Source organism: Cervus elaphus, chromosome 10 (assembly GCF_910594005.1).
Source record: "Cervus elaphus chromosome 10, mCerEla1.1, whole genome shotgun sequence".
NCBI classification, from domain to species: domain Eukaryota; kingdom Metazoa; phylum Chordata; class Mammalia; order Artiodactyla; family Cervidae; genus Cervus; species Cervus elaphus.
The window spans coordinates 14,978,195-14,990,525 of NC_057824.1; the positions used below are offsets into that span (position 1 = coordinate 14,978,195).

At 65.7% G+C, this 12,331-nt stretch overlaps 2 protein-coding genes across 4 annotated transcripts in view; one reads left to right on the forward strand and one right to left on the reverse strand.

Moving 5' to 3' along the window:
- The first annotated feature begins 2,386 nt into the window (after window positions 1-2,386).
- MPG (N-methylpurine DNA glycosylase) lies at window positions 2,387-9,595 on the forward strand. Of its 2 annotated transcripts, none has more exons than XM_043915689.1 (4): window positions 2,387-2,509; window positions 4,408-4,641; window positions 6,962-7,166; window positions 9,154-9,595. In XM_043915689.1, the coding sequence occupies exons 1-4, from the start codon at window positions 2,486-2,488 to the stop codon at window positions 9,576-9,578; spliced, it is 888 nt and encodes a 295-aa protein (XP_043771624.1). In that variant the 5' UTR covers window positions 2,387-2,485; the 3' UTR covers window positions 9,579-9,595. The 2 variants fall into 2 exon arrangements, with proteins under 2 accessions (XP_043771624.1, XP_043771623.1); XM_043915688.1 differs by lacking the exon at window positions 2,387-2,509 and adding an exon at window positions 2,589-2,879.
- NPRL3 (NPR3 like, GATOR1 complex subunit) overlaps window positions 9,539-12,331 on the reverse strand; it is a 32,242-nt gene continuing 29,449 nt past the window's right edge. The window contains exons 11-13 of one of the 2 annotated variants that reach the window (XM_043915686.1): window positions 11,490-11,679; window positions 10,662-10,854; window positions 9,539-10,227 (exon numbers count right to left, since the gene is read on the reverse strand). In XM_043915686.1, coding sequence (XP_043771621.1) covers window positions 10,062-10,227; window positions 10,662-10,854; window positions 11,490-11,679 — 549 coding nt within the window. In that variant the 3' untranslated portion in view covers window positions 9,539-10,061. Of the gene's footprint in view, window positions 10,228-10,661; window positions 10,855-11,489; window positions 11,680-12,331 lie in introns of those variants that run through there. The other variant, XM_043915687.1, reaches the window with a different exon arrangement.

The window sequence follows — 12,331 nt, forward strand, 5'->3', positions numbered from 1 at the left end:
GAGGCATCCCTACCAGCCACCCTGGAATTAGCTCAGCAGGCCTGAACTTTGGGGACCTGAATGAGCCCAGGACCAGCCCCTGGCTATTTGGGGAGGAGGCAGCAGTGGGCCAGGCCAGCCAGTGGCCTGAAGTCACTAGCTATTTGAAGCAGCTGCCCCTCCCCATGTCTCGGGGCCTGGCAAAGGGGCCCTGAGCACCTGGCCCCCAGGGGTCAGCATTGGCAGCACAGCCCCAGGAAGGGGAGACACGGCCGGGGGGCTGACCGCATACCCCGGGCCCGTCGGCCACAGAGGCCCCCGCCTGAGGCGGCCCTGCTGCAGCTTCAGAGACAGTGCAGCCCCTTTGGCAGCGTCGGCTGCCCCCGCACAGAGAGAAGGCCCACGAGCAGTGTGCTGGGTGGGAGCTCATGGAGCCACTGTCCTTTCAAGGCTCAGAGACCGCCATTCCCTCCAGGGCGCAGAGCAGCTCCCCCAGGCACCAACCCCTTTCAGAGCACTGGGGGCTTCCTCCAAGGAGCCTCTCCCAGCCCAGCAGGCAGGCACACGGTGGACAGAGGAGAAGGCCCTAGTCCCCTCCTCCTGCCGAGCACCCGCTTCTCACCCCAGCCAGCCCACCGCCCGCCCTGTAGGCCACAGTGGGAACACGCAGCCCACCACCTCACCACTTCCTGCCTGTGGTGGAGCCTCAGACCACAAAGCAGGAAGTGGGGGGCCGGAGGAGGTGGCGGGGGGGGGGGGGGCCTGCAGGCGGGAGGGGGCAGAGGTTGTGCAAGGCCCTGCACTTGGGCTGAACATCTGGAGAAGGGGCTGCTGGCTCCAGCCCGTCTCCTCCCTCTGGGCTGCCCTCCAAAACTCTCTTCAAGTTGGGGATTAGACGTCCTGAAGGAATGGGTGAACTCCCGAGATTTCTACAAGGTCCACGCACCATTCGTGAAATTGAAATAAAAACGAATCCAAAACAGCAGCCACCACCGTGCCCCTGGCCCCCCAGGAGGATGGGCCCAACTGTGGCCTCAGTTTGCCTCAGGGAAGGGGGAGGGAGGCTGGGCACACAGGAAGGCCGGAAGGGGGAGGCATTGTTGGGGCAGAAAGGCTGCAGCCGGTGAGGAGGAAAGAAGGGTGGGAGTCACATCCAGGCCTGCCTCACAAGTTCACACTGACGACACATTGCCCAGCCCCGGAAGGAAGCTGCCCTTGGTGCCACACACAGCTGAGCGGCTTCCAGCAGGCGCTGCAAGGCTGCCCCTCCCTCCGCAGGAAGTCCCCGTGGGGGCCCTGGGAGGTGGGGGTGCACAGCTGGGCCCCAGCCTGGGCCAGCGCTGGAGCTGAGCCCCTGGGCTGGTCTGAGGAGAAGGAGGAGGAACTGGAGACCAGGGTTCTCCCAGCTGGACTTGCCGACCAGGCGCCATGTGCATCCCGGCCGCCACAGGCCCTGGTACCTCCCCCCACCCCCACACCATCCTTTGCCCAGCTGCTCCCCAAGGCCCCGTGGGTACCCCTCACAGGGCCAGGGTGACCCAGTCAGAGAGCTGTTCCCCACGTGGCCCCAAAGGGCAGTGACGCACCTCACAGCGCCCCCAGCCGCTGCCCTGCAGGAAGGGTGGTGGTCAGGGGTCTCCACAGCCCTCCTGCTGGCCTCACTCCACTCCAGCCCGCTCACCCCCAGAACTGTGCAGGCTCCTCTCAGCCTCCTTAGGTGGTGGGAGGGGTGGGGGTCCCACTGCCGAGACAGTGTCCTGGGAACCACCCGTAAGTGTTGGGGGTGGTGGCATTTCCAGAAAGGCCTGGGTCCACCTCCTGGACAAAGTCTTCCTGGCCCACTCCCTCATCCAATCTATCCTCTCCACCCAAATGCCCCCTAGGTAATGCGCGTCCGCAGTCCAGGAAGGCTGTCTCAAGGACCACGGCTCCCATGCCCCCTCCCTCAGGCGCACTCCACGTGTACCCCAAAACCACCACACCTCCAGCCGGGGCCCAGTCAAGGTCAAGGCTCCTAAGAGAGCAGGCCTTTTGGAGGTCTGACCACCAGCTGGTGGAGGAGTGCGTTCTGCGGCTGCGGCGGGGGAGGGTGGGGCAGGGTGCAAGTGTGGCGGGGGCGGCGGGGGGGGGGGGCATGCCACTGGGAGAGGTGAGGAGCCCGGGGCTCCCCTTCACCCCAGCTGGCTGCTCCCCCTCACACCGCAAGCGTTCCAGCAGCCGCGGGCTTCGTCCAAGATAGGAGGTGGAGCGCCAGGCAGGGGCGCCAGCGGGAAACGCGGGTCCCCAGGCCGGCCTCCACCCGCGCCGAGGCGGACCCGTACCGGCTCCCGCCCCGCTCCCCCGCCCCCCCCCGCCCCCCCCGCTCCCCCCGCCCGCAGCCGGCTTTCCGCCCTCCTCCGCGCAGGCGCCGGCTCCACCCCCGGGCCGGGCGGGGCTTCCGGGTGGGCTTCCGGGTGGGCTCCGCGCCGGCGGGTCCTCACGCCCGGAGCCGCGGCGGAGCCGCCGGATGCCTACGCGTCGCGGGGCCCAGGTGAGTGCGTGCCCCGGGAGCGTGTCCCTCCCAGGGCGCACGGCCGAAGGACAGGCTCTGGGCTGAGACCCTCCCCGGAGTCGCAGCCCCTCCGCGGTGAGCCCTGAGCGGGAGCCAGTAACATGCCCCCGGGCCGCCCCTCTGCGTGTGCAGTCTCTAGATGAGCCCTGCCGGCGGGGTCGGACCCGCTCGGCCGCCTCATTTGCCAGCAGCAGAGTCGAGGCCCAGCCCGAGGCCTCCAGGAAGGAGAGACCGAGCCCGGTTGCCTGGTTACGTGCTGGGCACACGGCCCGGCTCACACGGCCCTTGCCCGGAGCCCGCCTGCCGCAGACGTGACCCGAGAGGCTACTTCCGCACACCGCTCCCTCCAGTGCGTGTCCCCGACGGATAAACACTCTCCCTGTAACTGACCCTGTTCGCCCAGGTTTTGACGGAGGGCTGGCAGGTGTCTTGGGCGCCTCCTTCCAGGCGGCTGTTTTCTGCCCTCCCTTGGGGCGGCCCAGCCTGGCAAGAGACCCTCCTCCCCAGGTTTTGCCCAGAGGCGCTCTGGTGAGGGTGTTTCTTCCTAACATCAGTGAGTGTTCGCTTTAGGCTGGCTGAGTACTTCCCTGGCTTCTCGTTTTATTCTCAGGACCACCCTGTGAGACAGTTGGTTCCCTTTCTGCAGGTGAAACAGGCACAGACATTAGGTCACTTTCTGGGGCAGCTGTCACTCTTGGGTGCAACAGCAGGTTCACCCCACTCCTCAGCCCGAGGGTCTGAACCGAGGCCTCTCTGAGCCTCCCTCCCGGGGCAGCTCTATGAGCCCCCACTGCCCAGGGTGGGACAGGGCAGAGACCCAGAGTCACCCCGGAGCCTCGGGCAGGCCGGGAGCCAAACCTGGGCTGAAGAGTGGGGCTGCAGCGTCCCGGAGCACGAGCCCACGCTCGGTGTTGGAAGACGGGCTGGGCCACAGGCACGGTCACATCAGCGTCCGTTCTCAGCTGACCAGTGGCTCCGGACAACATACAGTGTCAGCACTTAGGTTAAAGATAATGGGTTGGTCGCATGCCAGGGAGGCACTGGAATCGACCCCAGAGGAGGGTCTCCAGGCCCCAGTGCTCACCTGCATCTTCCCTGGGAGACTGGCTGGTCCCAGCATGACTGAGGGTGTGTGGTCAAGTCCCTGGGCCTGCAGCAGCAGCTGGGAGGCAGACAGTGTGCTGGTCTCGGTGGAGCCTCCTCACTCCTGGGACCTCATCTTTGCTTCACTTCCCCTTATTCTGACATCCTGAGTCATGAGCCACAGGACAGCTGGGGACTCATCAGGGGTGTCCTGAGCCAAGGAAACAGGCGACCTGGTGCTCACCCACGGGGGTGTCAGGCCTTCTGGGCCCTTGCAGGAGGGGTCAGGCACAGCAGGAGTCCTGCCGATGGGGGGAAGGGGTGTGGATGACTCGACCCCCAGTCTGTTCCCCGGCCAAGGCCCCACTAGGGTCACAACTGACTTAACATTCCTGGTCAGGGTTGGGTGCCAAGGGCTCAGAAGCTCAGAAGTCCACTTGGGGACCGTGTGACAAGTGGCAGTCAGCGGGGACCAGCGCTGACCCAGGCCTGGGTGCCACTGCCCCCTCCCCAGGCCCTGAAGCCCTCTGCCACTGAGCTGCCTAAGTGCTGTGTACAGACAGCTCGCGGGGCAGAGTGGCTGCCTTGTCACTGCCTTCACGTGCGGTCCTCTCCCACGGCCTCCGGGCCCCGCCTGGGCGGAGCATGTCAGGTGCGGCGTTGTCTGCAGCTGGTTGCCCCCATTCTGCAGATGAGGAGGTGGACAGGCAGGCAGTTGAATGAGTCCTCGAGCTCCTGACTTCACTGAACAACCATCTGTCCTCCCCAGATGATTTTGTCCTTTCCCATTTCAGCTTTCCTGCACAATGGGGCAGAAAAAGCAGCGACTGTTGAAGGCCAGGCGGCATCAGAGCCCATCAGATGGGACCCAGAAACCTTCTCCCAAGGAGCTGCACCTGGGGCCGCCCGCAACCCTGGGCCCCACACGCAGCATCTATTTCTCAAGCCCAGAGGGCCATCCTGCTCGCCTGGGATCAGCATTTTTCGACCAGCCCGCAGTGTCCCTGGCCCGGGCGTTTCTCGGACAGGTAATGGAAATGTAGCAGCATGGCCTCCGTATGAAGAGTCACCACCGGGCAGCGTCTGTGGGCACAGCCCTCTTCCCGCTGGGTTCACGTCCCTGACTTGGCCCTGCGTGTCCTCACGCAGTCAGCAGCTTTGCCCACACATGCCCTGAGGAGCTTCACCTGAGTCACCTGGGGCAGGGGCTGGGTGCAGGGTCAACTGAGAAGAATGCCAAGGTTGTTGGGGTGCCTGCCTGCTCTGGGCAGTGAGGGTGAGGAGGCAGCAGCTGCAGCATCGGACTTTCCACTTGGGGCGTGAGCGTGCTGGCCCTGGTCCGCCTGGGATGCCTGCAGGGCAGGCAGGTTTCTCACAAGGACTACCGTCCCTGCTGGCCCTGTGTCGCCTGGCACAGCCACTGCCCTGCTGGAGTTGGTCTGTGTGTGTAGCGCCTTACACACACGGCAGCCGAGGCCACGGCGCACAGGCTGTTCTGCATCGGGACGGTCTGACGACAGCCTCTTCCTCACCACTGGCTGGCTTCCTGGCAGCCCCTGCAGCCCCGGCCCTTGGGGTGGGCGCCAGATGCCCAGGGCCCACAGGGAAGCCTGCTCCAGGCAGTGTGCACACAGCATGTGCCACATCTGTCTGGAGCACCATCGGGCTATAGTCCTGGTGCCAAACCTGAGCCCTGGCTTTCTGGTCATCCTGGAGGCTCTGTGGCTACATCGTGTCCTTTAGTGAGCCTACCGTTAGGTTAAAATAGCCAAGGAGAGTCAGTTTCTGTGGCTATTTGAAAACTGATGCCAAGAACAGATCCTAAAATGTAAGCTAGTGGAGCATGACCTCAAGTGTGCATTTGTCAAGAAGGGAGCAGTCTGTTCCCCTGAGGACGCTCTGAGCTGCAGGGGCCAAGAGGTCCTGAAAGCACATGGAGTTAGGAGAGGTTATGATCTCACACGAAGCGACATGGGGGCAGGTGAGTCCAGTGTCCCGTTGAGGACCCCAGGCCCTCACAGGCTCCCCCTGGGCTCCCGTCATGCCCGTTTGAGCCTGAGGGTGGACAGGGCAGGGTCCAGCAGAGAAGGGAGGGTCTTATCTCATATGCCTCTTTCCTTCGGGAGGAGAACCTTTCTCATACCCTCCCAGTGGATGTCCTTCCTAGAGCCCATCCTAGGCTTGGGTCATGCACTCATCCTCAGGCAGGTCAGTACAAGGAGCTACAGGTTGCCAGAACAGCCGAGACCACTCTGTCACCTCGTGGGCTGAGAAGGGTCCTCTTGGGACCCCCACCAGCAAGCAGGAGATGTTTGTGATGGGGCTGAGGGGCAGCGGACACCTGCTGTCTGAGAGATGGTCCTGAGATCCAGGGCAGGAGCAGACTGCGAGCACAGGGCTGCGGGAGGCTCCGCCCACCCCACTGCGGCACGGAAACTGTCAGGCTGTTTCCTGACCCTGGCCAGACACAGTGGGCTCCATGGGTTAAGGGGCAGTGGCCTGGCCATCCGATCGATTGCTCTGGCCTAAGGACAAGGCAGGTGCTGAGAACGTCCTGGGGAGGTGGCCGTCCCTGAGACTCCACCGTGAACCCTGGTTGAGTTAGACCTGGGGCTGCAGACACGGCAGCAGACAGCCATTCCCAGGGCCATGCCGCAGTGCCGCATGGTGCAGGCGTCAGGCACGGGGGCTCCAGGCGGGGCGGGCCCAGCCCTGGCGTGCCCAGCGCTCCTCAGGGCCCTGGCTCCCCTGAGGCCTGCTCTCCTTGGTGCTCTGCTGGCCCCAGGGGACAGCCCCTGACAGCCACCCTCGTCCTGTCCTCAGCCAGCCTCTGTCCCCCACCCAGTCCCCGCCCCAGGGTGCTGTCCAAGGCAGCCACCGCCAGGCCCGCCTCCCCGGCCCGCTGCCTGTGCTGACTCCGGGGCTGGGGGCACCGTGGGGCAGCTGGTCCTGCTGCTTTCAGAGCTGGCTGGGTGGGTGCTGAGCACGACAGCCCTTTGCAGTTGGGCGGGGTGGAGAGCTCCACAGGCCCTGGAATCCCAGGCAGGGCCCTGTGCCCGTCACACCGCTCAGCCCCAGGCCAAGCGTCAAGTCCAGGGGCATTGGGCGGGGAGAGCAGGCCCCCAGGAGAGGAGGCGCGAGGACTAGCTGGTGCTGAGCGCACCCCGGCCCTGGCTGGCCCAGGCTGGCCGCGCCCTGTGGACGGGACACTCGCTGAGCAGGGCCTGTGGCCGGCGGCCAAGCGGGATAGGGGGCACCGTGGGCCGACCCAGGACGTCCCCAGCTGGGAGGGGCATCCAGGCTGTGGGCCATCAGCAGGAAACGAGCACCCTTCTTCCTCCCAAGCAGATCTTAGTCCGACGGCTGGATGACGGCACAGAGCTCCGCGGCCGCATTGTGGAGACTGAGGCATACTTGGGGCCAGAGGATGAAGCTGCCCATTCAAGGGGCGGCCGGCAGACCCCCCGCAACCGTAGCATGTTCATGAAGCCCGGAACCCTCTACGTGTATCTCATCTATGGCATGTATTTCTGCATGAACGTCTCCAGCCGAGGTGAGGAGGACCGGGGGCAGGTGTCAGCCAGGGGCACCTTGGGAGCGAAGCTGCGGTGTCAGCCCTGGCTGCATTGCCAGTGGCTCAGAGGCGCCGGGGGCCCGTGGGACAGAGGTCGCCCTGAACCCAGAGCAGGCAGGTGCAGGAGCCCCCGGGTGGCCGCTGGTGTCGCGGCTGGCCCAGGGAGGATTTGGAGGGGCTGACTGTGGGGAAACAATGGTGCGATCGATTTGGGGTGCACTGGGCTCGGGCAGGAGCCTTGCCAGTGGGCAGTCACGGGGCCTCAGCAGGGATGACCCTGCCACCGTGGGGAACGTGAGGCAACGTCCGGTGTTCTCGGCCGTCAGAGCCCTGGGTGCTGTGCTTCCCATGCGCAGGGGTCAGGGAGGGTGCGCACCGTTCACAACACGCAGGACGGCCACCTCCACAGAGAATCATGGCCCCGGGGTCAGTGGTGCCAAACGGAGAGAGGCTGATCTAGAGCTCCCCCTCGTTGAGGGACCCATCAGGCCCTTCGTGGGTAGCCACCTCTGTTTTCTGGGGGGTCTGTGCTGGGAAGGAAGTGCCTGGCAGCCTACTCTGGCCAGCCAGTCCCAGCGCCTGTCTGCTGAGCCTCCATCCCAAGATGAAGACTTGGGGACGTCAGGGCTGCCGGTCACACTGGAGAACTCCAGTGACGTACAAGTTGTGATCACCCAGAGTGGATGGCTGCAGATGCTGAGTGCAAGCCACGGGCTGGAGGATGCGGGGAGCCCTGACTGGCCCTGCACCTGGCCCCACAGAAGGCAGGTGGTGTGTGCAGCTGAGTGATAGGGACCGCCCGGGGGGCCTGTTATCTCCTGGAGAACCTTCCAGTCACCAAACTTTTCTTTGGCATTAGAACCAACCCCTAATGTGAGGGGACACTGCACTTGGACGAGAGGCTGTGGTTGGTGAGAAGGGAAGGCGTTTTCCGGGGTACAGTTAGACCGGACAGATGAGGGAGGTGGTGGAGCAGAAAACTGCAGGGTGCAGACAGCCGGGGCCAGGCGTCATCCAGGAGGGAGGCAGAGGCAGCTGGGCCGGTCTGTGCCTGCGGGGACTCGGGGCCTGGCGGAGACTGGGCAGCTGGTGCAGGTGAGGGGCGGGGCCGGGGGGAGGACGGGGAGGCCTGGTGGGAAGAGCTGGGGCTGCACTCACACACGTCCTCAGAGAGGGATGAGCTGCGCCCCTGACCTGTGTGCAGGTGGCACCCAGCGCGCTTGGTGGAGCCACAGGGAGCCGTGCAGCTGGTGAGGGCGGGCCCAGGAATCACGAAGGGACTAGAGCCCAGGCCTAGGCACCCTCGGGCCGTCCTGACGTGCTTTCAAAAGTGGCTGGTTAAGGCTTGCAGGCTGTGCAGGAGGCCAGCTCCTGGGTGCTGATGGGAAGCCCTGTGTGGCTCAGGCCCGGGAGGGACTGGCCTGGCCACGCGTTGGGCTGAGCCCCTCAGATCCCAGCGGGCGGGGCAGATCCTGGGCCCAGAGAGGGACCCCTGTGCTCAGCTGGGGGTCAAGGGCTCTGGACGGGGTGTCTTCTCTGGGGAATCCCAGGCCCTGGGTGTCGGCCATCCCTCAGTGGCCTGGGGGGGAGGGGGGCCGAGGTGGGGGGCTATTGGCACCTCTCCCCACTGGGTCATGGGGTAGGGCTCACCTGCACCCCGTGTGCACTGGGGGCTGCTCCCATGGGCAGATGGTTGGGGCCTGGTGGGGGGGACCATGCCTGTGGGGGGCCATCTCTGGGGCTTCCATTGCCTACCGACCTTACAGTTAGTGCCAGTCACGCAAACCAGAGGAAGCCAGGGAGCTCCCTCCCCAGCTGGTGGGCAGGCAGCCAGAGGTGCCCGTAGGAGGCACAGGTGAGCAGGACGGGTGGCAGGCAGAGGGTCTGGGCAGAGAGTGAGCACAGGTGTCCCCCTGGTCGGGCCTTGGGTAGGAGGACCACAGCCTGGAAGCTTCATCTCCCACAGGGGACGGGGCATGTGTCCTGCTCCGAGCGCTGGAGCCCCTGGGGGGCCTGGAGGCCATGCGGCAGCTTCGCCACGCCCTCCGCAAAGGCACTGCTGGACGAGCCCTCAAAGACCGTGAGCTCTGCAACGGCCCCTCCAAGCTATGCCAGGCCCTGGCCATCGACAGGAGCTTCGACCAGCGTGACCTGGCCAGGGACGAGTCTGTGTGGCTGGAGCAGGGCCCCCCCACTCCCAGTGAGCCGGCCGTGGTGGTGGCAGCCCGTGTGGGCATAGGGCAGGCTGGCGAGTGGGCCCAGAAGCCCCTGCGCTTCTATGTGCGGGGCAGCCCCTGGGTCAGCGTGGTGGACAGGGCAGCAGAGCGGGACACACAGGCTGGAGCCACGGCCTGCTCCCACAAGGACTTTAATTGTTTACAAACGAAATAAACGCTGTTTCTAGAAAAGTGTCCCTTGCACCTTGGCCAGAGCCCCCCTGGCAGCCAGCTCTGCTCCGGGAGGACCCAGGGCCACTGTGCCCACCTTCTCTCAGGCCTGAGGCCACCCTGGCAGACGCACCCCCATGGGAAGCAGAGAGAGCAACTCCCCACAGGACGTCCTGAGCCAGGTCCTGTTGCCTCAGATGGCCATGGAGGAGACCGCTAGGCCACAGCCTCCGGGAGGCCAACACAGGACAGTGGGGAGGGTGGAGCTAGGGAGGGTGCCCACAGGCAGACAGGGTGGCGAGGGACACAGGCAGAACCGCGTGGGAGGCATGCAGCCCTCAAGAGGCCCGCGTGCTGGTCACACCCCTGCCTCGAGCTTCACCTTCCCAGCCCAGGGCGTCTGAGGCTGTCCTGAAGACAAAGATGAGGAGAGCAAGGCCCCGCAGGGGGAGAGAGCCAGGGCTGAGAGGCAGTGCCCCCGCCCAGCTCACGTGAGCAGGGCCTGGAAGACGGCGATGACCGGGTCCTCGTGGGTGGTCACCACCAGCACGCTGCGGAACTTGTCCACGAGCGCCAGCAGCTGGGAGCGCCGCGTGTTCTCATTGTACATGATCTCCTCCAGGTGGTGGCGGCCGCGGAAGTAGTGCAGGAGCCTGCCGGGGGTGGGGGCAGGAGGGTGTGAGGACAGCTACGGCGGGGGGCTTGGACAGCCTGCGGGACCCGCTCCCACCACGGCCCCTCGGCGGAGGAGGGGGTGGTCGCGCAGCCGTAGCTTCCACCCTTCAGGCCGCTGCAGCTCGGGGGAGTCTTGCCTGCAGGCTTGGCCGCTGACAACCTGATGCTCCCGGAACACCATATGCCCAATACCCTCAGGTCGGGGCTGGCGGTGACAAGTCTGTGTCACCCATGATGTGCAGACCTCAGGCCCCACCCCGCCCCCAGGCCAAGCGTCCTGGGCCGATCCCTGCCCAGCCCTACAAGGATAACGTGGCAAGCAGCCTCGGAAGGAGGTCCAGGAGTCGCCCCACACGCAGGCAGCAGTCCTGCGGTCCGCTGCCGTCTCTCTCCACACGGGGCCCCGCCCCACCTGGCAAACATGCGGAGGTCCTCCGGGTTCTGGGCCGCAGGCACGCTGAGGATGGCGGCCCGCTCGTGCTCGGACAGGCTGGCCAGCAGGCTCTCCGTCATCCTCCTGTTCAGTGGCGAGTCCCCACTGGGGAGCAGCTCAGCGCTGGAGTTGTCCATGCTGGGGCTAGTGAGGGTCATGTCGTCGCTGCTGGCTGAGAACCGGCACCAGTCAGGGAGCGGCGGCCCCGGCCCTGCAGTCACCCACACCCATCTGGGAGCTCACCGCCACGCCCTCAGGGAGCTGCCCCAAACCCCAGGGTCATCCAGCCCCTCCCACTAACGGGGCCCTGGGCAGGCTGGGGGCAGCACTGAGCCTGAGAAGGTGCCAGCCAGTCATCCCCAAGCCGGGGACCTGGGCTCAGGGCTGCTGCCTTAGGGGGACACTGGCCGAATGGCTCTGCAGAGAAGGGACCGTGTCAGTCACCATCTCCACACAGGCCCTGGGGCTGCAGGTTTCAATGGTCCTCCAGGGATGGGGTGTGGTCTGCTCCAACCCCAGACTGGGCCAGGCTGCTCCGACTCAGCAAGGCAGAGCCCTGTCCTCAGGGAAGCAGGGGAGGACCTCCCGTCCCCCGAGGCAGAGCTGCCCAGCGGGGCAAGAGACATCCACGCGGGGACACAGCTGCCCAGAGGGTGGTGTGAGCAGGGGTTCGAGTGCAGCCCTGTGATGGTGTCGTGGTCAATCACAGGCGCCCGTCGGGCCTCCCGGCCGCCCGCCTCTCCCGAGGGCGCCCGGGTGCCCACCCCCCTCCCTCCCCAGACAGATGCCAGGGGCAGGAAGTCCTACTTGGGGAGCCAAAGCTGAGGGCGTTGGGCGTGCTGAGGCTGCGGCCGCCCACCCTGGCGGCCAGGGGCGCGTCGTCCTCGCGGGGGCGGGGCTCGTCCTCGCTGGGCGCGGCCATCAGGCAGACGTAGGTGTGCAGCTGCACGAGGAGCCGGCGCTGCAGCAGCCACACCACCATCTGGACGAGCTGCGTCTGCAGGCGGGGCGCCCAGAAGTCAGAGGGGGCGCCCAGAGCCGGCAGGACCGTGCTGTGCCGCCTCTCCCAGCCCGTGGGCTCTGTGGGGACCCTGCCCGTGGCCTGCACCCTGAGAGCAGACAGTCCTCCCCTGGGTTGGCTGGAAAGCCTGCCGGGGACAGGGACCCCCGTGTGGGGGCATCCACGTCCTCAGACCCACATGCCACCTTCCTGTTGCTGGGGTTCCTTGGTGGGAGGGGTGGGCAGGCATGGACACACGGGTGTACCGTGAACATGTGTGACCCAGTCACAGCAAGGAAAATGGAAAAGGACTGTAAATACTTCAGGAGACCCCGCCAGCACCTGCACACATTCAGGGCCTGAAGCGGGAGTTAGGGAGGCAGGCGGCCTCACCCAGGACCCAGCAGAATCAGAACCAGCTCCCCTCAAGCTAAGAAAAGCCACCGGCCATCTGGACCACTGGGGAGGGGGAGGATGCACACAGTGTGCCTTCTATTCAGCTGGCACAACCTGGCACTGTTCCTGGAAACCAACGTTGCCGTGAACGACGGCATTTAGAACAGTCATGCTCAGCATCTAAGTGAAGGGACCAAGAGACCAGCCTCCAGCCTGGGGTTGGAGCAGACCACACCCCACCCCGGGAGGGCCA